The 26,629-nt window shown below is 33.9% G+C and overlaps 2 protein-coding genes across 4 annotated transcripts; one reads left to right on the top strand and one right to left on the bottom strand.

Moving 5' to 3' along the window:
• Nucleotides 1-1,836: 1,836 nt before the first annotated feature.
• Nucleotides 1,837-7,136, bottom strand: LOC142619739 (GEM-like protein 1). 2 transcript variants are annotated; one of them, XM_075792993.1, is made up of 4 exons: nucleotides 6,606-7,136; nucleotides 6,429-6,530; nucleotides 4,161-4,432; nucleotides 1,837-2,261 (listed from the first exon to the last, which is right to left on the bottom strand). In XM_075792993.1, the coding sequence occupies exons 1-4, from the start codon at nucleotides 6,973-6,975 to the stop codon at nucleotides 2,082-2,084; spliced, it is 924 nt and encodes a 307-aa protein (XP_075649108.1). In that variant the 5' UTR covers nucleotides 6,976-7,136; the 3' UTR covers nucleotides 1,837-2,081. The 2 variants fall into 2 exon arrangements, with proteins under 2 accessions (XP_075649108.1, XP_075649109.1); XM_075792994.1 differs by having other exon boundaries at nucleotides 6,429-6,509; nucleotides 6,606-7,128.
• A 15,242-nt stretch (nucleotides 7,137-22,378) lies between these two features.
• Nucleotides 22,379-25,726, top strand: LOC142619253 (transport inhibitor response 1-like protein). 2 transcript variants are annotated; one of them, XR_012841471.1, is made up of 4 exons: nucleotides 22,379-23,315; nucleotides 23,632-24,136; nucleotides 24,224-25,227; nucleotides 25,363-25,726. XR_012841471.1 is itself a non-coding variant. In XM_075792316.1 (3 exons), the coding sequence occupies exons 1-3, from the start codon at nucleotides 22,702-22,704 to the stop codon at nucleotides 25,004-25,006; spliced, it is 1,902 nt and encodes a 633-aa protein (XP_075648431.1). In that variant the 5' UTR covers nucleotides 22,379-22,701; the 3' UTR covers nucleotides 25,007-25,726. The 2 variants fall into 2 exon arrangements, 1 of the variants encoding a protein (XP_075648431.1); XM_075792316.1 differs by having other exon boundaries at nucleotides 24,224-25,726.
• The last annotated feature ends 903 nt before the right edge of the window (nucleotides 25,727-26,629 follow it).

The raw sequence follows: 26,629 nt of genomic DNA, 5'->3' as shown, positions 1-26,629 counted from the left end.
AAACCCAAGGCAACTACAAGATTTTGTATAATTGTGTGTGTGTGTGTGTGTGTGTGTATATATATATATATATATATATATATATATATATGGGACTAGACTGTTGTGTGATAGAATATTGAGTCTATTAATTGTAAAATAGATTGTAATATTGTTTGAAGTTTGTAGCCTATACAATGCTTGTAAGTTGAAGAATCTTTATTTCACGCATTGTTTACATAAGAATTGGTATTGAAAAAATCTAATACCACAGCTTATCTCATTACTTTTTGCCATAACTGTTATGTGGTGAGTAATGAAGAAAAAATTGTAGGTTCATGTGTAAGTAATAGACAACCAGTCACAGTATGCTATATCATGATTGTAGCAAAAAATTGTGAAATAGTGTAGTTCTGAAACTACTCTTTGGTATTAGAGCCTGGAATCTTATCTCACCATCTTGATTAGTACGATCTACTTGTTATCTTGATTAGCTTGTTATTTTGATTAGTATGCTCTGTAATTCAATAGTTGTCACTTTTGTGAATCCTCTATAGTAATCACATCAAAAAATGAGATTAGACAACCAGACAACATTAAAAGGAGGTTCTTGAACTCTGCATAAGATGTTTGTTAACTTAAAGTTGCCTTGTGGACTGTTGCCTCGGTTGGTGATGTTGTCGTGCTTGGCTTAAGCTTTAGTCTTGAGAGAACTCAATTAATCATGTCCAACTACCTCTTCTTCAACTACATTAGGGGCCATTTGAATTGAGGGGGAAATGATAGAGTGGAGAGAAGTAAAGTAAAATTGACTTAAAATAAGCTAATTTTAGGTTAAAGCTATTTTACTCTACTCTACTCTATTCCCCTCAATTCAAACAAATCATAGATTTCTTTCTCAAACCAACCACCAAAGTTTCTCTCTGTACTATATATATAAGCAAATAACTTCAAAGGTTGAACCTTAATATGATGATATACTCTATATCCCAGTGATTGTGATGTGTCATGGATTCGAATCCGGAGATCAACCCCTTCAAAATTAAAGGCAAGACAACCAATAAACCCTCTCTCCCAAACCCCACCAAAACGGAAGTCGAATCGGACGCACGGCCTTTATTATAGAATAAACAATTTCAGAAAAAAAAAAAAAAAAAAACAGAAAAACATAACAAAGAGTAAAACGGTAAAACCCTAGGACTCCAAGGGAAGTATAGAGATGAGACAAACAATTATATAGATAAAATAAAGAACACAATTATAAGAATAGTTGGGGGAGGAGGAAGACTAAGAATTGTTGGAGAGAGAGAGAGAGAGAGCATTGTAACCAGGTTTTTAGGGTTCGTTTGGATAGAACTTATTGCTAAAAACTGAAAATACTGTAACAAAATAATTTTTAAATATGTGAATAGTATTGCAGAACCCATTTTTAATGAAAAAGTTGCTGAAAAGTGAAATTTGTAGGACTCATAAACAGTACACTAGTACACTATTCATAGAAGAATAGTCAAAAGTTGGGCTCAACAGTGCTTAACAGAGCTCAACAGTGAATTTTGTCCCTCTAAAACACGTGCAGAAAAAAAAAAAAAAAAAAAAAAAAAAAAAAAACTTGAAAACGCAAAACGCAGCAAACATAAACGTAAAAAGCTGTATCCAAACAGGCAATTAATCTCTGTTACTGAACCTGATAAATACAAATTGAATCTCATTACAAAAACTACATAAAAAGGCCAAAAGGGTAATGAAATAATAGACATACATGTTCAAAATCATCATCAACAAACATAATGATAATAATAACTGAAATGAAAAATGTTGGATATGTGAATCAAATGATATTACAATAATAGAGTCACCTTTACCAGAACTTTAATCATTTATAACTTTCAAAAGAAAAATGTACGATAACATAGAAAAACTTAACAGTCACTATACCATCAAGCCAAATATGTCACAAAGCTATGATCAGAACACCCAACAGCATACAAAATACATTCCATATTCAGATTTCAGAGCACAATATTTTATCTACATCAACTTGTTGGCAATATGAGTACGATGCTCCTTCTGTGACATGGTAAAAACCTTGGCCTTGAACATCATCATAAGCTGTGAGGTGGCACCACCCCTTGAAGATTTTTCACTGCACTATCATAGTTTACAAAGCCCATAAACCAAAATTCGTGGTTGTCAACAGAGATAACCTGTATGTATTTTTCCCCTGGCTTGACTTTGCTTGTTGACGGATTCACTGCCCTCAGCTGATGTAATGGAATAACCACCTAAGCATGCACACCAATATTATTCATCCATTAAAGAGAACATAATTGTATAAAAACCAGAAAACTTAGTAAACAAAAAACTAAACTAAACTAAACCAAATAAAAATGACTACTTACAACCAGAGTAAATAAAGGTTGTAAACTTCATCCTAAATCTAATCGTTGGCAGATTTACCAAACATAAGGAAAACAGATGGCAACCGATTTACTTACTACTCAAGGACAAAGGTTGCAAGAGAACGTATTTTAGCAAGATTAACTAACTAGAGTCTTAATAAACTCATCTTTGACAACCTGCTATGCCGTTTGACCCTCAGGATATTAAATAAAAAGGCGAGTGCATTATATGCAGAAGTAAAAAACTACAGGGTGGGTAATTTGAGGCCCAATGTACCTACCTACTGGGCCTACTCAGAAACAGGATCCATTACACGAGTATCATCAATGTCCTGGGTAACCCTCATATATTCAATTAACAAATGCATCTCCTCCCTCCATCACTCTCTTATTTTCTCTTTAAAAAGCATTGCAAGCCAATGGGTAATGTGTAATGCAAATTCAAATTACAATTTGAAGTAACTACTGTAATTTGATTTCTAAGTTTCACTTCCGTGATGATAGACACATTGTTTTAGTTAATTCGGTACACATGAGAAGCTTTCCTGGCATTTCTGAATCAACTAAAGCAGGTCTTCTGTGGCATTTTGCATTGTTGTAAAATATAGCTGTCCCGTTATTAGATTCTACTTTTTCTCAGCTAAACTTAATTGTTATCCTAAAACCTCTACAGGGTTGCAGGTTTGGGGTTTTCACATCTCTCACAGGCTAGTCATCCTTTCGCATATTCAAGCAGCCTTCGCCTCTGTTTGGTATAACTTAAGGCAAGTCATCCTGTATCTGGAAATTTTTGGGGTGAACCTTGGTTGCTCCCTTCCTCTCAACAAGGATATATCTCTAGAGATACTATCAAAGGAAAAGCACTTCTTTTATGAAAATTATCCCCTGACATCAATCCACCATCAAATCTCAAAACTGCCATTTAAACCATTCAGATTTTCTTTCCCAAAAAAACGTGTACACGCTTCTGAGGTAAAAATTATCACCTTTGCCAGCAGAACCACAAAATATAAAATTAACATTCAGTGTACAATGAAGTATATATATCTCCACTTGAACATAAGGAATGATTTGATCAACAAACCTATCCCAAAATACAATTCTAGTTTTTCAATCACTACCTTTCTCCAAATAACCAAAGCTTTTATATTATATTATTGCTCATGAACCTACCTCGTTAATCCCCTCACAGCTCAGTAGGTCACAATGACAAAACAAAAGCACCCTTTCTACCAAGAATCCATGTTCCGTAGCAATATAACAAGTATAGCTTTTAAAGTACCATTCTTAGCCAAAGGAAAAAGGCCAGAAATGAGAAGGGGAAAAGGGACAAAGTAATCACTATCAACAAAACTTAAAAGTCAGGTACTCAATGTTACATTGACCATCAATTCAATGATTTGGTAATTTGAATTGTGACTCGTGTAACTAAAGTAAACCTAAGTAAGCAAATAGCAGTTGAAAATTCTTGAGAACTTGAAAGGGCTTACTCAAATCACATCAATTATCAAGAATTACTAAAGTGCTTACTTCTTCATATTTTGATTAAAAATCTGTGTGCGCACAATTAGGTAACATCACCCTAGCACCACAGTTCATGGAAGCTCATAAATCAAGATACTAACTCATATGTCCCTCCTAAAATATCATGTGATAGATATTTATCATTAATGATAAGAATGATGATACTGACTTCATTATCAAGCACCATGCACTAAAGGCTCCTAGAATGAACAAAAGTTGCAATTAATCATATTCTGACAAGTATAATGACTGGTATACCTTGTAATAGCTCCATTCAGTCTGATCACCAGTTTTGTAAGAAAGTGGATTGTCACTACAAAATGCAAGTTTTGCTGTGGACAGATATAAAGTTCCCATTACCGGTCCAGCAGATGTGGATAGATAGGCAGCATATGTCTTTTGAAGCTTCTCCTCTGGCACAGTCTCAAAAGTTGATCGAAAGATCTTCTCATAACCACCTTCTGCAAGAACTTTTGTTCCTTGAGCAATTCTTCCCACAGCAGCATCAGCAAAACTAGGACCCGTTTTCACTGATTCAAGAAAGGTCAATATATGCATCACATTGTATAAAAATATATATATGCATCACACACTACAAAGGAACTTGATTGAATTTTAACAGTTATTTCAAACCTAATATTACTATGATCACTGATAGAAAAATAAACTTAAAAGCATTTCAAACATAATGAGTCATGAGGAAAGAACATTCAACGTATCGGTCTTAGCATTCAAACTCTATCCTTTTTTTTTGGGGGGGGGGGGGAGGAGGAGGATGGTAAGTTACACTAGGAAGCACGGACACCCCAAAATGGGCTGCGTGTCCATGTTGAACATGGACACACCTCCAACACGGCTGCCTGCACGTCCCCAACGTGTCCAGCCAAAAAATAAAATTCGAAAATTATTTTAATAACTTTTAACTTTAATTATTTGTTTAATAATTTCTAATTGTTAAAAAAAAAAAAGATTTGGTTATTAATAACTGATTGTCCAGTTAGTATTTGATGGGTTAGACCTTTTTTAAACTTAATTGTATTCTAAACATCAATTAATAGCCATGGATTCACTTTATTATCCATTATTACTCTTAAATTAATATATGTTTTAACAATATAAGAAATAAATGCTTTAAAATATAAATAAAAAAATATTTAATAATTAATTAATATACAATCCCCTCTGTGTCCTATTCTAATTTATCAGAAATTGTCGTATGTATCACCATGTCGCACCCATGTCTGTGCTTCCTAGGTTACACATGCACCCGTGAATCTTGAACCCACAACATTTCAATCCATCCAATCATTAGGAAAGAAGAAGTGTCATTTAAGCTAGAGCTCATTGGAAAAGGTCACAATTCAAATTCAAAACAATCCATTGAAATGAAAAGTATTATATGCACTCACAACTGACGAAAACTATTAAACTATAAACCTTTCAATGCTAAGTCCAAAAGAACAGTATATGTATATATATAAAAAAAAGATTACACTTGGACCAGCACAACTCAAAACAAGGTTTTGTGAAAATGTAGTGAGATTTTGTTGCATCCATAGATTTTCTATTTATAAATGTATGATGAAAATTGTGAACGAACCATATACCACCTTTGCAATGTAAAACCCTCATACTCCAAAAATAGCAACACTTAGGGGCCGTTTGGTAACGTTGTTCTAGTAACATTATTTGAATTTTTTGAAAATACGTGTGGGTGAAAAAATATGTAAAAATGCATATAATGTTGTTTAAAAACTGAAAATATGTGTTTAGACACAGGTACCAAACAGCCCCTTAATAATTACCATCAAGTCCAAAAACAAAGGCATAAATTAACCATTCTCTTTGTCCCTAGTGACTGATGCTTAGTCTGGGCCTTAGGGTACTACAAATTTTACAATGTAAACCTTACAAGCTCATGTGTCATCTTTTAATTAAGACATTTATTTACTATCTTGTCAATGTTGTCATGTCACTTTGTAGGCCTTTTGTTGTCAAATTGATAATACCTTCACATTTTCCATCCCGAATTACGAGAACGCGTGAATATTTGATGAGTAGTGCTAGGGACATTACAATTTTACTATATAGAACTTACAAGCTGATATCAAGATGCACAGACAACACGGGTACAGGTATGATATAACAACATGAATAATTTTTGAAAAATTATAACATAATACAGACACTACTACAATAGTGATATGACATAGATACTTCATCCAAAATGAAATTTCCGTACATGTCACCAATCATGAAAACACAATTCGAATACTGATTATATTTATTGTCACACCAATTGCCACGTCAATTTGTAAGCTTTTTGTAGAAAAATTATTTGCATTTTCCTTATTTGATATGTCCTTTGCTTTGTATTATAGGCGCTACCTCCCGCTTTCAATTTTCTTATTCTTTTCCCTCTAAAATAGGAGGGAAATACAAGAACTTGTACTACCTTTGAAACGTTACAATTATTTTGTGAAAGCCAAAAATAGTTCAAAATTTTGTTATAATAACAATACTCACAGTGTTGCCACATGTTCCCAGCGAGATCCTCAGCCTTCTTGGTTGCCTCCGCCGCCTTCTTCCCCCATTTCCCAAGCACATCTTTCACCGATTCCACCGTATCTGATCAACCGAATCAAATTCCACAAATTTCCAAACAAACAAACCCTAAAAAAAAAAATAATTCAAATCACTCACTCTTGACGGAGGAAGGAGGAGCCGGCGCCGGAGCAGGAGATATGTAGGGATTGGATTTGGCCTCGGCCGGCATGGTGGTGGCGGCGTCGTCGGAGATCGGAGCCCTAGCTTCGCTGTGCACTGGATTCTCCGTCGGAACTGACGGTTGCGATTTCGGCTGCGATTGCGATTGCGATTGCATGGGAACGTTGCTCCACGTGTCGACTTGAGGAGGAGGCGGAGGAGCGACGTCGTTTGGATCGAGCTTAGGGTAAGGAGCATAGTCGGTGGAGTTAGGAGAATTAGCGCTATTTTTATCGTTGTGTAATTTGGGATCAGACTCAACAGTTGGCTTCGTTGTTGTGTGCTTTTGATCAGATTCTCCACTCATTTTTGCTTAGCTTTTGGTTTCGATTTTTTTCTTCCTTTTTTTTTTTTGTGTTTGGATCTGTAATCTGCAATCTGTAATCTGAAATGGGAGTTTCGAGAAATGTAGAGAGAGAGAGAGAGAGAGAGAGATAGGAATAGAGGGAAAGGGGTCTTTGAATCGTTGAATGGTTGGACGGAGTTGGATATTTGATCATTCGATTGAGGTCAAAACGGTCAAATCGCCTGGACCCCAGCCGTTGTTTTGGATTTATTGCCGACGCCGTTACTGGTTTCAAATTTTTTTTAAGTGGACCTTACTGGACTTGGAGGGAAGCCCAATACGAGCCCATTTGTATTGGGCCTTTGTCACTGGGTCCTATGTATTAATTATTTTTCCACTTTTCTTTGTCTTCGAAAATGAGAAATAAGCAATCATGATGAGTGTTACAAGAGAGGGAAAAAAAATTCAAAGTGTTTTGGGTAAGACGTGAGGTGGGAAAAACTCAAATCTGTTTTGTCAACTCTTTTGGGATAGAGAAAATCTGTCATCGGCAAAAATGATATGACAGGTTAAGTTTGCAGCAAATTATTGCCTTTTTAAATATTGGTCACCTTCATGTTAACCTCAACATAATGAATTAAAATAGAATCTTCAAGCCTTTTTAAATCTGTTGTTTTTTTTCTTTGATTGGTGTCAACTCTTACAAGCACATTTCCTAATGACCTCAATGACCCTTTCTCCCCATGCCGACCACCCCACCAACCGAGTAAGATGGTGGTGCAAATGAGAGGTCAACTTCACAATTTGACAATATCAACGCAAGGCACAAAATGGTTTGACTATTTTCATGCCTATATCCATGAATAATGCTTATAAAAATCTACTAATAACGATATGGGTTGCAATCATACTCAATAAAATATCACAAACAAATTGAATTATTAAATTAGTATTCAAAATAATATTCGCGATCTTCTAAAAGTTTTTATCCTCTCCCAAATGAGAAGACCTTTTCCATTAAATTTACATAACTTTTACAATATTGTCTACACATAAGATTCTAACAAATACATATTTATTGTTAAACAATGATAAAGAAAATCACTTTTTTTTTTATAAGAAATTAACTTTTTTTTAATACATCAAAGTAAATCAAATGGTAAAAATAACTCAAAATAGTAAAGATAAAGTTTAGTTCCAAATTAGTTTAGAGTTATCTCCTCCAACTCATCGTGTGGTGAATTATAAAACTATTTGCGTGTATTGTTTCAATAAATTACACAATCCATTTTAAAAAAATTGTGACTAAAATTACATATATACAATCTCTTTAATAACCAATAATAAATTGAAAGAAGATAACTCCAAACCTATTTGTACTAAACTTTTTTCAAATAGCAATGTGAGATCATTTCTAACAAAGAACCAATGAATTCACTTGCTCACCAAAAACCAGAGAAAAAAAAGAAAGAAAGAAAGTCCAGATGCTATTCAAACCTTGGCTTCTAGCATTCTACTTGCAATAAAAAGTTTTGCGACAGTGACATGATAAAATGATTGGGCCCTCAAAATGTCAATATTAAATAATGGCAGACGTACCAAAACGGTTTTTCCAATTGTATAGTTAGACCCACTTTCCATTAGCTTTATGCACCTTTCACAGCCTTTTACTAAGGATGTCTTTAATGGAGCTGCAATGGCCATAGACTATGTAGTCTATGAAATGGAAACCCCCAAAGACAAACAAAAAAAATGGAAGCTGTGTGTGTGTGTGGTATTAAATGCAGGCCAACCTATATATCATAATTCTAATAGATCACTGTCATGTGTGCCTGTGCCACCAATTATTATCTTTGAGAGCTTTTTTTATCCAACAAATATCTAGAGCTAAGGCATAGGTTTCATTCATAATTCAACAAGATTTCACTATTATACTCACTAAAGGAAATGAGCTTTAAATTCATTGAAAACTCATACATTTTCATATTAAGTCAAGGAAGTTTCTTCCAAAGCTTTCCCCCATTTGGGAACATAAATAGCAATTAATATGTCATGCCCATTGTCCCATTGCTCGTAGCTTGTGTCTTTTACTTGCATAGCTAAAAAGGCTATGCCCAAAAAGGATGCCTTAAAGCAATTCCGTGTTTGTTCGACTTTCACCACTTTTTTTTTTTTTTTTTAAACCTTTGTGGAGTAAACTCAAGGATTCGCAAAGCAGCTACGTAGCTTTCTCACATTATCTTTGTCTCAAATGTATTATCAATTAATCTATAATCTTGTGTTCACAAATCACAGGTGAAAGGATAAAGTTGTTTGGGAATACATGCGAATCACCAGATCTACGATAGGAGAAAAAGGCAGATAGAAAAACAATATATACCCAAGACAATCACACCACACAAGTAATGATGTGATTTGACAATTTGTTTATGAATAGTAGAATATTTATATCGAGTCAAATCATAATTTGGATCAAACATAAATTAGACTTCACATAAACCAACACAACTAAATAATTTTATATTTTTTAAGGTAAGTAAAAAGTTGTGTTTTGTTAGTGAAGAGAATCAAAAATAGGTGCTTGAGTGAACATTTGGCACACAAGAAACGCAATAAAAATTGATTATAATTGCTTGAGCTATTTTATCCAAGGAAGTTAATACCGTACCGGAGGCTGTACCGGTTTGGCTACCGGTACGATATATTTCGGATACCGGTCAATACCGGTATACCGTTTCGGGTTTACCGCTATTTTATAAATATATATATATATATATATACACACACACCAAAATCTTTAGAACTATGTTTATAAACATATAATATTTCACTTATATTATAGTAAATATAAAAGTTTATCATAAAACATTACCTCAATTCAGAACAAATTATTCATAGTTTTAGACTTTAGTATCAATTAAAAGAAAAAGAAAAAGAAAAAAAACACAATATAAAAAATAGAAAGCTTAGTTGTTCATTGCATACTAAAAAAAAAAATAATACTAATAAGTTAATGTAAATAAGTTACCATTATGCCTTTACAAAAATTCAAAAATTACAAAACTTAAAAAAAAAAATAAAAAAAAGCTGTTTTCTGTACCGGCCGGTATTGCCCGAAATTGGCCGGTATGGCCGGTACGCGGTTGGTACGGCCGGTATTTTTTCCGGTACAATATAGAAGTGTACCGGTACCGGTACGGTATCGACCACCTTGATTTTATCTATAGGTTATGCTAACGAGTGCCCTTAAAATAATGGTTAATAATCTATTTTAGAAAAGTTTTAACACCATTTTTATGAGAAATGAAAAAAATTGTTAAAATATTAATTATTTTTTTTCCTCATAAAAACTTTATTTAAAATAATTGTTAATCATTGCGCTAAGAGCATCCATTAGCATTTTCCTTTATCTATAAGGATGTTCACTGGTCAAGTTGAATCAAGCTTGAGCTCAACTTTATGGAGAGCTCTCTCGTGCTATTACGAACGTTTATAGATAATACTCCTTTTACTTTTTAGATATATTTCAAGTTAAATCCAATTTAGAAATCCTATAAGTGAAGGCATGACAGAATAAGAAAAAGTGAAAAACTTAAAAGAAAGCAAAATAATTACTACCCACAAATTTGTCAATTGCATTCACCAAATAAATTATTCTAGTAATCCAAAATAATGCATTCACGTTGGTCTATCATTCTCCACAAAAGATAAAACGTACAAGTGTATCAGCTATGGGACCTATATTGATCGGTTTGATATCTGTTTCTGATTTCTTTTTTTAATATATATTTTTTAGCATAGTTTCTGATGCAATTTTATATATAGAGTGCTTTTGTCCCATAATTTTTTCCCCCTTTGAAAATTACTTTATTATTTATCATAGAATACGTAGTAATGTTAGTTAGAAAGAAATTCTCGCTTACTTAAAAAGGTTCAACAAGAATCATTGAGGAAAAGAAAAGAATCAAGAATCTTTCGTTTACTAACTTTATTTTTATTGATATTATTACCCCTTTGCATACCATGTTTTCCTATCAAAGCTTTGGGATAGTACATATACATATTTGCTAGTCAATAAGTTTTGTCTCCTAGGTTTCAGTTAGTTCAACTAATAAAGTTTTTAATGATTAAATAAGAAATTTGAAGCTCAATCCCGGTCTATATAAAAAACTAATCAGTGTCTTAGTCTGATGATAAAAAGTTATCATTTGGAGCGGACACTATAGATTGAAACCCTTTAAAAAAAAATTGTCTTTTCTCAACAAAAAAAAAATCTTAAAGGATAGTACAATAAATATTTTGAAATCAAAGGATAGTATATTAATATTTGTTGATACTTGATCAACGTGTAACAAGGATATATTTGTCTTAACTATAAATCTAAACTATTTTCAAGGTAGTTTATGTACTTTTTTTTTCAATCTTGTTTTTGTGTAAGTACAGTTTACTGATACGATATTTATTTTAACAAACTTTTTAAACCTTTATTTCTCCTAGATGCAGCTTTTTATTTTGCATTACTTATTTTTTAAAGAAAATGAATCGATTAAATTTCATTAACTCATCTAAACACACTCCCTCTCTCTTAATCCCATATTTTAATTGAGCAGCACCTTTGGTTGCAATGATAAGAGAGAAATCACGTTAATGATGCTGACCAAACAATATACTAATGGATTCACCAAGTAAGAACCAAGAAACTAATGGATGAACGACCATTCCCAAGGTAAGAATCTGTAAAAATTAAACAACCTACTTCTTAAACTCCGCACTAACCAATGTGGGTTGAAGGCACTCTGAAAGTTAAGCCAGTGAAATAAATCCCATGATAAGCTTCAAAGTAAAAGGGTTTCTAAGTGCAACCCTTTGGCTGCTTGATTTAATACTAGCCTCGAGGGCTTGTCGATCATGGGCCTTGAGGCTTTTGCCCCCTCCATATATGGAGTGAATTTTAGGTAGCACATCATCACCAACTTAAGCATATTGAAATTGAAAAGACTCAAAAAAGAAAAACTTGGACCACTACCATCAACATGATTGTGTTTTGTATTTTTAGAGTTTTTTAAGTTTTAACATCCAAAATTTCCTTTGTCGTGAGATCAATATACCGAGCTAGTATTGAGAGTGCTAATATAAGTCAGACCTCTAGTGACCACACTCATTATTAAATTAGGACCAATAACTATAATCAATGATTAAATGATCTATGTGTTTCCAATTCAAACATATTACATATAGTAGGAAATTTTTAGGCTTAAAATTGTGTTGAAAATTTGAATGATAGTTGTAGAAGCTTTTCTTGCTAAATGAACGGATATTGGAGGGTCTGCACTCTGCATGTAATAATTTTCTCGTTTGTGTATAAATTAGAGTATATTACTTTAATAAAATGGCTTTCCATGTACTTAATATTATTCTTTTTGGTGTTCAAACTCATAACCACTTGTTTTTATACTATGATAAATTACTAATTGTCCTAAAAATTTTAGTTTTAGGGTTTTTTTTGGGGGGGGCAACGAAGCTTAAGTTATTAGAATATAAAAAATTTAATCATTTGTGGATTTCAGTTAGTTTAATTGGTAAAATCTCTGATAGTTGATAAAATATTTGGATTCAATCTCCGCTTACACAAAAAATCGACTGGTGTCTTGGTATGATAATAGAGAGCTATTATCAGGAGTAAACGTCATAGGTTGAAACATTAAAAAAAAAAATTAAGGCTCTTTCTCAAAAAAAAATCATTTTTTTAATAATAATGCAGTCCCAAGTACTGTGAAAATCTACTAATTGCACTTCTAATATCATCATAAACGGGAAGAAATGTTGTTAATCCAAATAAAAATAACATCTTCTATTCAGCAGTATTTTTTTTTTTTTAAATTAACTTAGCCATTGGATTACTGGACTAAATTAGTATAATGAATGATAATCTATATTATATAGAAGATGATTTCCTCTTCAACTGGACTTTTATATGGTTCAAAAATAACCTCATTAATGAAGGTTAACTTCATTTAGAAATAGGAGCATAAATGTCAAAATACAAATTTCATTTTGAATTCAAAAAGAAAATTCCGAAAATTTAGAATTTTATTCCCTTCACGTTCAAAAAAAAAATTATAGTTATTGTTTATCTCTAAAGTTTATCCTTTTTATTTGTTTGAAAAATAAAAATATATATTTCTCTTTTTTTTTAGGGTGAAAAAAAATATATTTCTAAATTATAATAGATGCTGTAAGGACACAATTTGCACCTAAGCCCAAAAATAGAAAAGAATAGGCCCAAAAAGCCCAATATAATAAATTTGTAGAGAGTGAGAAATCTAGATTTTAGTGAGTTTAGATAATAAAGACAATGGACTAGATCACAATATGACACAGATGAGATAGTTTGTGTAACAAAAGTTGTCCTCAAACTCAAGCCAAGGAGACTGGATCTTATATTTCTCTTTCTCAGAGACAGATTACAAATATTGTTCTTATGTCTACAGTCTTTCCTTTCTTGCTTTCTCGATCCACTTATCCTGGGGCTTTCCTCTTCCTTTTATACTTCCCTTTCTCCTCTCTCTACCCTCCACGCATGGATCAGATTGTCGGGCAGGATACTTGTCCCATCAGCCCCTTCCTGAAGCTTTTGAAGACAGCTATAAGGCTGAACCCTGCTACTCAAGCATCACTTCCTCATTAATGCGGCCAGAGAATTAGCTACAGAGCATTCAATGCGGTGGCAGCAACTTTTTCTTTAGATATTTCATGGCTTTCCTTTGTCCTATACCCCTGTGATGCACATCCTTATCAACAGAATCTCATGGGACGTTGCCTGTAGATGACAAATAATACATTCCAACCTCTGCTTAGCTGATCCGAAAATATATTCCTCCTTGGACCAACTCCTTGGATGATCACAATCAGACTTCGCTTCTCTATAAACTAACATGGACCCTTAGTAAGATGTTTACCTATCCTTGAACTGCTTAATTTCCTCGGATTGGGTCTCTGGCCCAATATGCATATAAATATGTACTCCTGGACCCACCTTCCCCACAGATGCAAATTATTAACTTTTATCCAAAAAAAATAGAAGAGCCTCTAAGCACGCGGAACCTCTAAAGTTTATTATTTTTATTTGTTTGAAAAATTAAAAATATATTTCTAAATTATAATAGATCCAAATTATTAACATTTTACCCAAAAAAATAGAAGAGCCTTTAAGTACACGTGTGAGTACGTGCTCAGAGACTAGTAACTTAATAAGATCCTGTTGTAGCTACGAGATCCGATTAATTGTCATATGTCCAAAGCTTTGTTCTTTTTAATTATTTGAAATATAACCCATCTAACATTTCTCAAATATAGCATAATGCTACATATTATGGTCATTAAAGATTTTCATTTTCTTAAATATAGCATAATGCTACATATTATGGTCATTAAAGATTCTCATTTTATTATATATGTAACAAGTTATGTCCTTAAATTTTTTTTGCGTATCTTAAAGTATACAATATCTCACCAAACTTGTAATTTAATTGGCACCTTATAACTAGGAGTGGAGTCAGAAATTTTTGTTCGGGGAGCCAAGTTACATCACTAATATATTTATCAAGATAACTCCGCACACACACACACATATATATACATACACGCTTTTTTTATTATATATACACACATTTTTTTATTTCATAAGTTATATCTATATATATATACACACACACCTAACAACAACAAAAAATTTAGTATTTTCAATCAAAATTATATTTGATGGCGATCTTTCATAAAATAAAATTCATTTTTACAATTTTCATAGTGAAATTCTTAAACAGTATTATTTTCGATACAAATTATCAATTTTATACTAAAGTTAGTAATAAAATCTTTCCATTGAACTAATACAATTTTCAAAAACTGATCCAAAACTTGGAGGAATAAGTTTAGCCACGAACAACATATTTGAAGTTATCTTACCCTAACCCATTATGTGGCTACTAAAGAGACATTTCATGTATTGTTTTAGTGATTTTTTCAATGAGTCAGTAACTTGTTAATCGCCATATAATGAGTTAAAAGAGATAGATTCAAACATGTTTGGTGCCAAATTTTATTAAATATTTCACAGATATAAGAGCATATTTTACAATAAAAAATAGAAATGAGAAAAATAAAGTTATATCTCTATAACTATTAAACCAATTATTTTTTTTAAAAATGTCATTAGACTAATTCAATTATATGGGGTCAACTCTTATTTTTGTATACTAAATTTTAAAAATATAAAAATAATTATATATATTAAAAAAAAATTCAAAATTTTGGGGTGCCAACCTATTACTTACCTCTGCCCCTTATTATAACATTTCTAATAGACACATTCAGATCCAAATCCTCCTAGTAGTTGGCAACTCAGCAAATTGGCTTTGCAGTTTGCATTGAACATAAAAGTCGGAAACATCGGTCGCCAAGTGCGCTAGAGCTTGTATTAATGGAATCCATAGCTTGGAGCCCCCCTAGCCCTATTTTGTAGATGCTAAAACCAGCACCAAAAACAAAACATTTTGATTCTTTGATCTTTTTCTTGTCTATTTTCCTTTTTCAACGCGTTCCTAATAGTTGGCTAGAAGCCAAAAAAGGTTGAAAATTGATAAGGTATCTTTGCTACATGCCTACATCTCATGGGGCAGTTCACACTCTCACTCTGGTCTGGTCATGGCCTTGGGTGATAGAAATAGAATCCTTTGTATTACGTAATCATTCTTTCTTATAGATTTCCTAACAGCTACTAAATAGATTCTTATCATCAGTTTAATATTGAAGCAATTGTGTATCTCAATCTATTATAAGTTTATAACTTGGAGATTGTGACCAATCACAAGTTTTGAATTGATGGGCGGGCCATGTTTCACATTGAATTCGAATTATACACAAAATTTCAAGAAAATCATTTATCTTTTGCACAATGTTATTGTTGCAGTATAGAATAATAATAATAACTAGCCTTGGAGCACAAGCGTTCTATTTTTTAAGTAAGAGTTAATTTAGAGCATCTATTATAATTTGGGACTACTATATTTTTCAATCACAAAAAAAAAAAATTAGGGATGTGATGAGTATTATGTGCGGTGAAATAATTTTTCATCACATCCCTAGTTTTTTTTTATTTATTAAAAATGTAATAATCTCAAATTATAATAAATACTCTAAAGTAACCTTACCCAAAAAATAGAAGAGTCTCTATACTCAGAAGCTAGTTTTAATAATTAATACCTATGTTTCCTGTTTAAAAGTTTATCAAAAAAAAAAAAAAACTACACGTTTAAATAAATCTCATGTTCTATCCATGTACTATTTTTTAAAAATCCCACTTTCTATCCCATGTTTAAAAACTACCCGTCCACCTTTTTTTTTTCAAATTCAAAGTTTAAAAACTACATGTACTGTTTTAATCTTAAAAGTTAGTCACTTACTACACATCCATAACAAAAGTGAAAAAGAGTTTAAACTTCAAATATATTTATTTTGCGGTAAAATGATCAATAATGGTTAGCCACTTACTACACATCCATAACAAAAGTAAAAAAGAGTTTAAATTTCAAAGATATTAATTACCCTTAAAACTAAGAAAATATACGTAACATTTTTTATGGAGTAGTAAATTAATAATTATGTAAAAAAAATTTTAAATTGAATTTCACATAGTATTATACAAATGATAAATATAATTTATGTTACAAAAGAAATTTGTTTAGAACAATTTCTTAGATAACAACCACTTCATGTGAGGTTTAAATTGGGTAATTATTAACATGATACATCAAATATATAATAATACCCTCTAAAAAAAAGTGGCATAAATTACATTTAAAAAAATATCGTAAATTAAATGGAAAAACTTGTTTACATAATACCCTCTAAAAAAAAGTAGCGTAAATTACATTAGGAAAAAAGTAGCGTAAATTACCACTTCAAGCGGCTTAATTCCCTTAAAACCCAACGCCAAATTGACCAATCATGAACACATTTGCTCCACCCTGCCAAATCTATAACCCAAAAACCATAAAAAGTGTTAGCAATCTAAAATTATATTAAATATTAAGTTATTGGACTAAAATAGAGAAGAATAATATTTAAGTACCTACACACATAAATAGAGAGAGTCTTGTTGAATCGAATCTTATCCAATACCTACACACATAAACTCAAAACCAATCAATCTTAATTCTCATCCAAGTAGCTTAGTTCCCTTAATAAAATACCGTAAATTCCAACCAAAAAAAAAAACTCAAAAAAGGAGTTTACCAATATTCTTTTTCAAGCAGCCAGTTCAAGCACAAACCCTCCTATTTAAAATCTCAAAGTCAACTACGATAATAAGCCACCGTGAAAAGATAGAACCTAAAAAGTTGTTGGAGTCTCTGACAATAAATGTTTTCAATCTGAAGAAAAATAAATGAGGATGTAGAGCTAAATTAAATGCCTTTAATCTGAAGAAGAATGAGAGATAGAAAGTGAGATAGAAACCGACAGTGTACGTAAGTTTGTAGGTCTTAAAGTGTAGGATTTTTAATTTACATATTTATCCCTATTAGTTGAAAACTTGTAGGGGGTATGATGAGGGTATTTTGGGCAATGTCTTAGTGAGAGTTAGAGTTATATTTTTACCGGATTGTCCTTTAATTTTGTTTCTACTTAAACATAGAGGTGTAGGGGCATTTTTGAACTAAAAAATGAAGAATCTAAATAGAGGAAGCCCCTTAAATAGTAGTATAGGTAATAATAATAATATTATTATTATTGTTTGGCTTGAAAAATAAATTTTGTTACATGATACCATAAAGCATAAACAAAAATACAACTGTACGTGGTGTGAGCTCACGCCCATTGAGCTCTAGGCCCTGGTCTTAAGGCACGATGCATGATCACATGCCCGTTGGGCCTTAGGTCTTAATTCGAGCTCTCTTTCAGGCCCAATATGAGCCCAAATACGAAAATAGGTCCCTCTCCTCTTGAATATCAGTAAAAGCTTGCGCCGATCAATTGTGTGTTGATCAAGAAATGCGCGTGCCGAGAACATCCTATGTTCTCGGCTGCCCAGTATTGCCTTGGAGAATATCATTGCTGAGCAATCTTTTGGAGGCTGGAACCAGTTCCAATGCCACTACCACTGTTCCTAACAGAGCATCTTCTTACCAAAAACGATGATACCAAACCCCACCCACATAAGTGAGGTCTGGAAGCAATCATAATCCCTCCACACCTGAGGCTATAAAATAGGAGAATAGAATGAGAGGTGGGGGTTGGCAAGTGGAGAGAGAAAATAGAAAGGAAGAGAGTGATAGTATCAGTGGGGGAGAGAGCAACCTGAAGAGAAAAATGAGAGTTCACAAAAACGATGGGGTGTTATTGGGTCGCCTGGCAAATGACTACCCATAATAGGAAACATTTAAGCCCACAATACAAATAAGTTGCGACCCAAATATCGACCCATCTTGATTAAAGCCTGATTAGGCACACACAACAACTAAAGTATTTATTGTAGGATTTATTACAAGACAAGCCCAAGGACCCAAACCCATTCTATTTTACGTGTGGCCCACCTTTATTTACTTATACATTAGGCGGAAATTATTTTGTACTCTCCCCTGTGAGAGAGAGAAAGAGGTAATATATTCCTAAAGTATACAATAAAAGTCCCAATCTATCATTTGTACAGTTTTGCACATAACTCAATCCATTGAACATTTAGTCTTTTCTTAATAGGGAAAAGTTAAGGGATAAATGCAATAATTTAGGAAATATTCTTAGAAAATTTGTACGGGAAAAGAAAAAGTAAATTAATTGTTTTACATTTTTTTATATTTCAAATGAAAGTGGTGACAATTTTTTTTAAATAATATATTAACGATTGCTCTAAAATTACTTGTGGTTGTGGACCCTTCATAATATCAAAGCACTAAAAAAAAAAAAAATAAAAATTCCTACGTCTTTCAGGAATTCTACTGCTTTAAATGGTGCAATCACGGGTGAAAGACTGCCACCGTCATTCTATTTTATCAAGATCTAGGTCAATATGTGCATATATTCAAGCAACAAACCATTCTAATAGCAATATCAAAGAACAATGAAGCCAACTACACTAGAAACACACCATAAATAGGTTCCCATCACTCTTGTTGTGTGACTAAACACCTCTTGATCAGTTGTTTGGCAAACCCTTTTAACTAGAGTCATTCATGGTTTTTTTTTATTTTTTATTGTGCTTGCTTTGTTCACCTTCAACCACATAAATGCACCAAACTTCAACCACACTTACAATTGTAATATTTTTAATTTTTTTATAAGTTATGGCATTGTGCAAAAAGGATAAATATGTTATGATCACATTTTTAAACGACTTTGGATCTCTTGCCAGTCATATGCTAGGAAATAGGAATAAAAGATGTTCGACTCCTAATCCCACTTTATCAACCATGTTTCCCTTACCAAGTTGATCATCTTCCGGATATCTTTCTTGAGTGTCCACTCTCTTAGTCCACCCATATAAAGACAATTGGTTACATCTCCTACGAGCCCCCTTCCTTTATCCCCCAATTGAGGATCTATAGACAATTTTCATAATACTAGTTTATTATGACAATCCAAGTGTCATTCGAATTGCCTTATAATGACGTGTTTCATGAACCTACCAAATATATAGAAATTGATTGTCATTTCGTTCTTTGTCATCTACTTAAGGTACATTGCAATTATATTATGTCTCCCATAAGATCAGTTAACTGATATATTCACCAAAATTACTCCTCCTCCAAGCCGCTTATGTGATATTGCCTCCAAACTCAAGTTGATCTCACACAACCCGACTTGAGTTTAAAGGATGCTCTTAAAATACAAATCCATAATGGCCCAAGCCCACTGCACTCTACTTGTACTATACCCCTATTAATTTACCCGTACTTCACTTAAATGTCTACCTATATAAAGACAACATCTTCTATAGTTTTATTCATAATTCAATCCACACGCATTTAGTTTTAGCAATTTCAATAAGTAGTTAATGGGTAGAATTTAATAAATTATTACATGTTCATTTAATATGTGACTTTAGGGTCTTAGAGCTTTCTCATTAAGAATGCTAAATGTTAAATTTTAACATCAAGTTTGTGAAAAGTACCAAAAAACAAGCTACAACAAACATGCTAAACTTAAAAAAAAAAAAAAAAAAACAACAACATTTGATGTTGGGTATATTGTAAAATGAGTTGTTAAAATTGATAAAGTAACTTTTTGAGATGCTAAATGCTAAAATTTTAAAAAACTTTGATGGGAATGCTCTTAGGCTTCTTTCCTACACTTTCAAATAGTATACGCATAAGAATTCTTCTAAGTTCTCTCCACTCAAAAGTAAGGTTCTTCCAAAACTTCTATCCATAGTCACCTTCTCTTTTACTTCTAACAAAGAATAAAAATAAATAAATAAATTTTTTTTTTTTTAGGTACAAGAGGTGTTACATTCTATAAAGCTTTGACTAAGTTGAGTTGATTTGTAAGGTTTATAATTGATGGTTTGGCTTGTTGTATCAAGGAAACAACATATTAATAACCCTTTTGCACCAATAATATTATTGATAATGCGTGAATGAATCATATCATAAGAGCGACCTTGTTTGCACCTTACCCAAGGATTTTTGAAACAACGATTGGTATCTTTATTACATCAAAACCTACTTGTTGAGATGTATTGTTCAAAAAAAAAAAAAAAAGAAGACCAAAAGGGTCATCCTCTCGTTGAGACGTATTGTTCAGAAAATAACCACTAGGAATAAAAAGAGAAAAAAAAGAAAGAAAGGAAACTGTAAAGATTAGATCCAAGTGAGATGAACAAAAGGTCTCATTATTGGTCAGTTCAATTACATCCACTCTCTTTTCTTTTCCTTTTCTCTATATTCTTTATCTTATCTTTATGTCATTTTTCTTCCTCCGCTACACAACAAGAAGTGATTCAGATTTCAGAAGAGAGGGGCTGCACGTAGCAGTAAAATATATAGTAAAGTTGTTCTCCCACAATTTATACAGCGCGTGAATGTGACGTTTTTATAAGACAGTACTATATACAGACCTCGGTCACCCTTTGTCCAATGTCAAACAACAGTTTACTACTTTCTCATTGGATCGTGTCTCCCACTTCCGTCAGAAAATGCGTAGAGATAAAGCTCCATTTATGCATAAAATCAAGAAGGGATCTTTGTAAAATGCCCCTTTTTTGTTTTTAGCATATTTGTGAAAATATCCACTTGTTTTTCGCTAATTGACATTTTCACCCATTGACCGCAAAAGAAAAATAAAAGAAATAAAGAACCCCTCAATTCAGATTCCTTTTTCAAAATAATATATGGCCGGCCTTCAAATGTCAGACTAAAATAACAAAAAAGAACTATTTCATATAATTTAGAGCCCTTAGTATATGAAGTTTTAGTTGTATTGTAAACTATGAAGCAAATATATTTTTTTGGGGTGCCGTATATGTGTTGGACATGTGACGCATTTAAGATATATTTACATATATGTCTCAGCAGTGTTTTTTAAAGAAAAATTTGTGGAACAAGACTAGGAAATGAGAACAAGAAGAATCAAATACCTTTTTACAAAACAAAATAAGCATTCATGCTCTAATAATAACAATGCATTTAAAAATTAAGAAATATTCTTATTCTTGGGGTATATTCTAATTTTTAAACATACTGTAATAGTCATGAATTCATTTTTATTACTCATTATTGCTCTTAAATTGATAAATTTAACATTATAACTTTATAAGAAAAATAAATACTTAAAAATATAAATAAAATATACTTTATAATTATTTTTGGTGTTTTCAAACAAGACATTCAGAATTCAAATACCTCTTCCCCAACAGTCAAATTACTACCGTGCACTCTTAGTGTAATAGTTATTCCACAAGTATAACTACTTATAGGGTGCAGGAAACAAGAACTGGAGTTCAAGTTTCTATAAATTATTTTGAAGTAACATTCTATATCAGATAAAAAAATTTATATAAAAAAATACACGAAACCTTCTCAAATCCCTTAATTATATAGATTAATTAATTCCATCATAAGTTAGAAATATTTTCCACTTAAATGGGCAATATAACTCATTAATTTCTTTATTCTAACATAGTAAATGATAGTCTTCCTATTTATTTATACAATGAAAGCTATAAAAAAAATCTTGACTGAATTGAACCTTAATTACATACTCTAAGCTTGCTTTTGAACCAGCTGACTTCTCTATATACAACTAGTTCAAACCCCCTTTTTTAAGCCAAAAAAGAAAGTGGGAAAGTTCAAAGTTGAGTGGGTATGTAGTAGATATATTGAAAACTCACTAGACAAGGCTATAAATAGCTCAAAAAATAAGGGCTTCATCCACAACTTACAACACGGAGAGAGAGAGAGAAAAAATTTCCCTTTCGATATTAGTTTATATATTTTCCTCAATTATCTTACATATAAAACTGAATCAAGAATAACCTCACTGTTGCGACGCCTTTGGTAGTAGTACCAGTCTCTACTAGTTAAGCATCTCTCAACTCTCTCTCTCTCTAAAAAATTTCAACACCTCAGCTTCACGATCTAAATTAAAAGCTCTTTCTTTATCAAAACCTAGATCAGAAATATAGAGAGAGAGAAAGAGATTTAAAGAGAGAGAGAGAGAGAGAGAGAGAGAGAGAGAGTGAGAATTAGGTGTCACATGAGAGAGGAGAGGACTGAAATGTCCAAAGACGACGATCGATCTCCACCGTTGGATCTTCGGGGAGCGGACATCGCCGAGTCGTCAAGCAAGACCCGGAACTGCGTGACCGGGTCGGGTCATGTAACGGGTATGAATCCCATGGAGTTCCAGGCTCCGTACCCGGACCAAGTGCTTGAGAACGTGCTGGAGAACGTGCTCCAGTTCCTCACCTCCCGGCGGGACCGCAACGCCGCCTCATTGGTCTGCAAGTCGTGGTGTCGGGTCGAGGCCCTGACCCGATCCGAGCTCTTCATCGGGAACTGTTACTCCGTCTCGCCCAAACGGGCCACGGCCCGGTTCTCCCGGGTCCGGGCCGTGGCCATCAAGGGCAGGCCGAGGTTCGCCGACTTCAACCTCATGCCGCCGGAATGGGGGGCGCACTTCAAGCCGTGGGTCGCCGCCTTGGGCTCCGCCTATCCTTGGCTCGAAAAAGTCTACCTGAAACGCATGTCGGTCACCGACGAAGATCTGAAACATCTCGCAGAGTATTTCCCTTACTTCAAAGAACTCGTCCTTGTTTGTTGCGACGGTTTTGGTACACGTGGCCTCGCTGTAATAGCCAAGAAGTGCAGGTACTAGAATAGTACTAGATCTATCTGACTCTATATTTTTTTAATTTCTTATTAGGGTTTCTATTTGTGTTATCAATTTGAATGCAGATCTGTTATTATCGTTGTTTGTCAAATTTAGGTATACTTGTTTATTAATTTTAGTAATCGAACCCTAAGTTGTAAATGTTGAGAATAGTACTATATAATTATAGAATTTTAGGTGTGTGAATAAAGCTTTAGAGTGGTAATAAAGCTATAGTTGGTACTAATCTATGTTGATGGTTTTTTTTTTTTTTTTTTTTTAAATTTATTTTATTTTAAATTTGTGGAATTTCAGACAACTGAGAGTGCTTGATCTGATTGAATCCGAGGTTGCGGACTCTGATATGGATTGGATAGGGGAGTTTCCGGAGAGTGGAATAACCTGTTTGGAATCTTTGATATTTGATTGTGTTGAGAGCCCAATAAATTTTGAGGCATTGGAGAGGTTGGTGGTTAGGTCTCCATCTTTGAAGAAGCTGAGGTTGAACCGCTTTGTTTCGATTGGGCAGCTATATCGATTGATGGTACGAGCTCCACAACTTACTCATCTTGGAACCGGGTCGTTCAGTCTGGCTGAGGGTGTAGCTCACGGTGACCAGGAGCCTGATTATGAGTCTGCTTTTGCTGCGTGCAAGTCATTGGTTTGTTTATCGGGTTTTAGGGAAATTGCGACGGATTACTTGTCGGCTATCTATGCTGTTTGTGCTAATCTGACTTCCCTCAATTTGAGCTATGCGAATATTAATGCCGAGCAACTCAAGACAGTCATTTTTCACTGCCACAAACTGCAGACTTTTTGGGTGAGTTTTTGCTTGTTGGATTTTTGTGTGGCGAAATTGTGATCAAGTTATGGATTTTGAAAGCTTACTTTTGGTTTTGTAATGCAGGTGCTTGATACAATTTGTGATGAAGGGCTTCAAGCTGCAGCTGCAACTTGCAAGGACTTGCGCGAGCTTCGGGTTTTTCCTATTGATGCACGGGAGGATAGTGAGGGCCCTGTTTCTGAAGTGGGACTCCAAGCGATTTCTGAGGGTTGTAGGAAACTACAATCGATTTTGTACTTCTGTCAGCACATGACAAATGCAGCTGTGATAGCCATGTCAAACAACTGCCCTGATCTTGAAGTGTTCCGTCTCTGTATAATGGGGAGACACCGTCCTGACCATTTGACTGGTCAACCAATGGATGAAGGTTTTGGAGCCATTGTTAAGAACTGTAAGAAGCTCACTCGTCTCGCTGTGTCTGGTTTACTGACCGATCAAGCTTTCAGTTATATTGGAAGATATGGGAAATTGGTTCGAACATTGTCAGTAGCTTTTGCTGGAAATAGTGACAGGGGGCTTAAATATGTGCTTGAGGGCTGTCCTAGACTGCAAAAGCTTGAGATCAGGGATAGCCCATTTGGGGATGAAGCTTTGCGTTCTGGTTTGCATCACTACTACAATATGAGGTTCCTCTGGATGTCTTCATGTAGTTTATCTCCCCAAGGTTGTCGGGAGATTGCTCGAGCATTGCCCCGTCTGGTGGTGGAAGTGATCAAGGATGAAGCAGAAGTGAACAGGGGAGAATGTGAGGAGCACATTGATGATGCTTTTGACATATTATACATGTATCGGTCTCTCGAAGGGCCAAGGGATGATGCCCCACACTTTGTAACCATCTTGCATTAAAAGAAGTCAATTGGCTGTTTGGTGGCTACCGAGCAAGTTGAAAACATTTTTATGGGAAAATTGAAGATGGCGGGTGACTTTTACATGACCCGCTTGAAGGTCCCTGTAATCCCTGTATGTCAAACAAATAAGGATTGAACAAGTCCTGTTCCTGGCTTGAGCAGATGCAAGAGCATTCAAAGCAGAAGCAAGGTATTGGATTGTCCAATATCGTTCTATTGGTACGCTTCTAAATTTTATGTTTCTTTTGCTTTCATATTCGTTTTTTATCATAAACAAAGGTTGCCAGAAGAGAAGGGGGGAGCGATTGTCAAAGCTGCATTGAGAATTTAAATTATGAGTTTAACCTGGATCAGATTATTTATCCTTCAATGAAGAGATGGAGATTCGGTCTTGAAGAATTGGAGGTTCAGAATGGTGAATTTTCGAAGTTCTCTTCCATGCCACCAGTAGAGAAGCAGGAGCTAGCGTTCACTCGGAAAAAAAAAAAAAAAACTTAAGTCTGTTTATTTTGATTCAAATGGTAGTTAGTTTAAGCTGTAGCTGCTGAGAACTAAATGCCCAGGTTGATGCATCTCTTTCTCTCTCTTTCTAAGTGTTTGTTCTTTTCAGATGTGTTGTAGCACCTGACTGTTGAATTTATTATTGTTATTGTTAGCAAATGTGAGATGAGTAATAAATGCCAAAATATGCATGGACCATATGCCATATATTTACTTAGTGGGACTGTGTCTTTGCCTCTTTTTTCTGGATGTGGAATGATCAAATTGACTGTGAGGCCCATTAATGATGTATGGGAAGTGTTGCACAAGTACACGTTGCAGGACCCCCTTTTCATCTTCTCAACCATATGTGTGATTCCATTTCACATATCATCAGAGAATCCCAAATTCACTTTGGGCATTGGATCATGGTCCTGATCTTCTCTCAAATCCTTGGAGGAGACTTCAAATTTTTTTAAAAAAATTCAAACTGGAATGCCAAAGCTCACACCAGTGTCAGTCTAACTCTTTGTTTGGGGGTTTAACTTGGTTGAATTTTGAGTATTTGAGTTGGTTTCTGACTTCTTCAATAGGTTGGGAGGTGGGTCCTATAAGTTTGATGATTTGTCACAACCCCTGCGTTTGCGTTATAAAGCAGCCAAGTCCACAATGGACTCTCTCGCTCTCTCTCATAATTAAGATGGAAATCTATCTGCCTTCTTTGTTGTTATTCTCTCTGGCAGGGTTGTAAAAAGCAAGCTTATCATGAAAGTGGGATCTGACTGTGCAATTGAATAAGTGATGGGAAGCAAAGCTTCGGCTTTCTTTCCTGTCGATGATCCATTCGTAGCTCTGTACCCAAGTGGACCAAACCCAATATGTTTTTTTTTTTTCCTTCTTCTTGTTGCCACTGGTCTAATGGCAATTGGGGGCATCTCTTCTATCTATCTGTCATAAGGGTCAAATTGGGTCGGTTTACTTGCAAAGAGAAGGACAGTTAAGGATAAGAAGGGTGTGGGATTGAACAGAAGCCATAAAAAGAACATTGGAGTTTCAGAACTTATTATAGAGCTTAGCTTATCCATAGTGCTTACGGTGGGAATAGTACCTTGGGTGACCATTGCCAATGAATGATAGCCTC

Source organism: Castanea sativa, chromosome 12 (assembly GCF_040712315.1).
Source record: "Castanea sativa cultivar Marrone di Chiusa Pesio chromosome 12, ASM4071231v1".
NCBI lineage: Eukaryota > Viridiplantae > Streptophyta > Magnoliopsida > Fagales > Fagaceae > Castanea > Castanea sativa.
The sequence above is the reverse complement of the archived record's forward strand: the minus strand, read 5'-3'. Positions and strand labels throughout refer to the sequence as shown.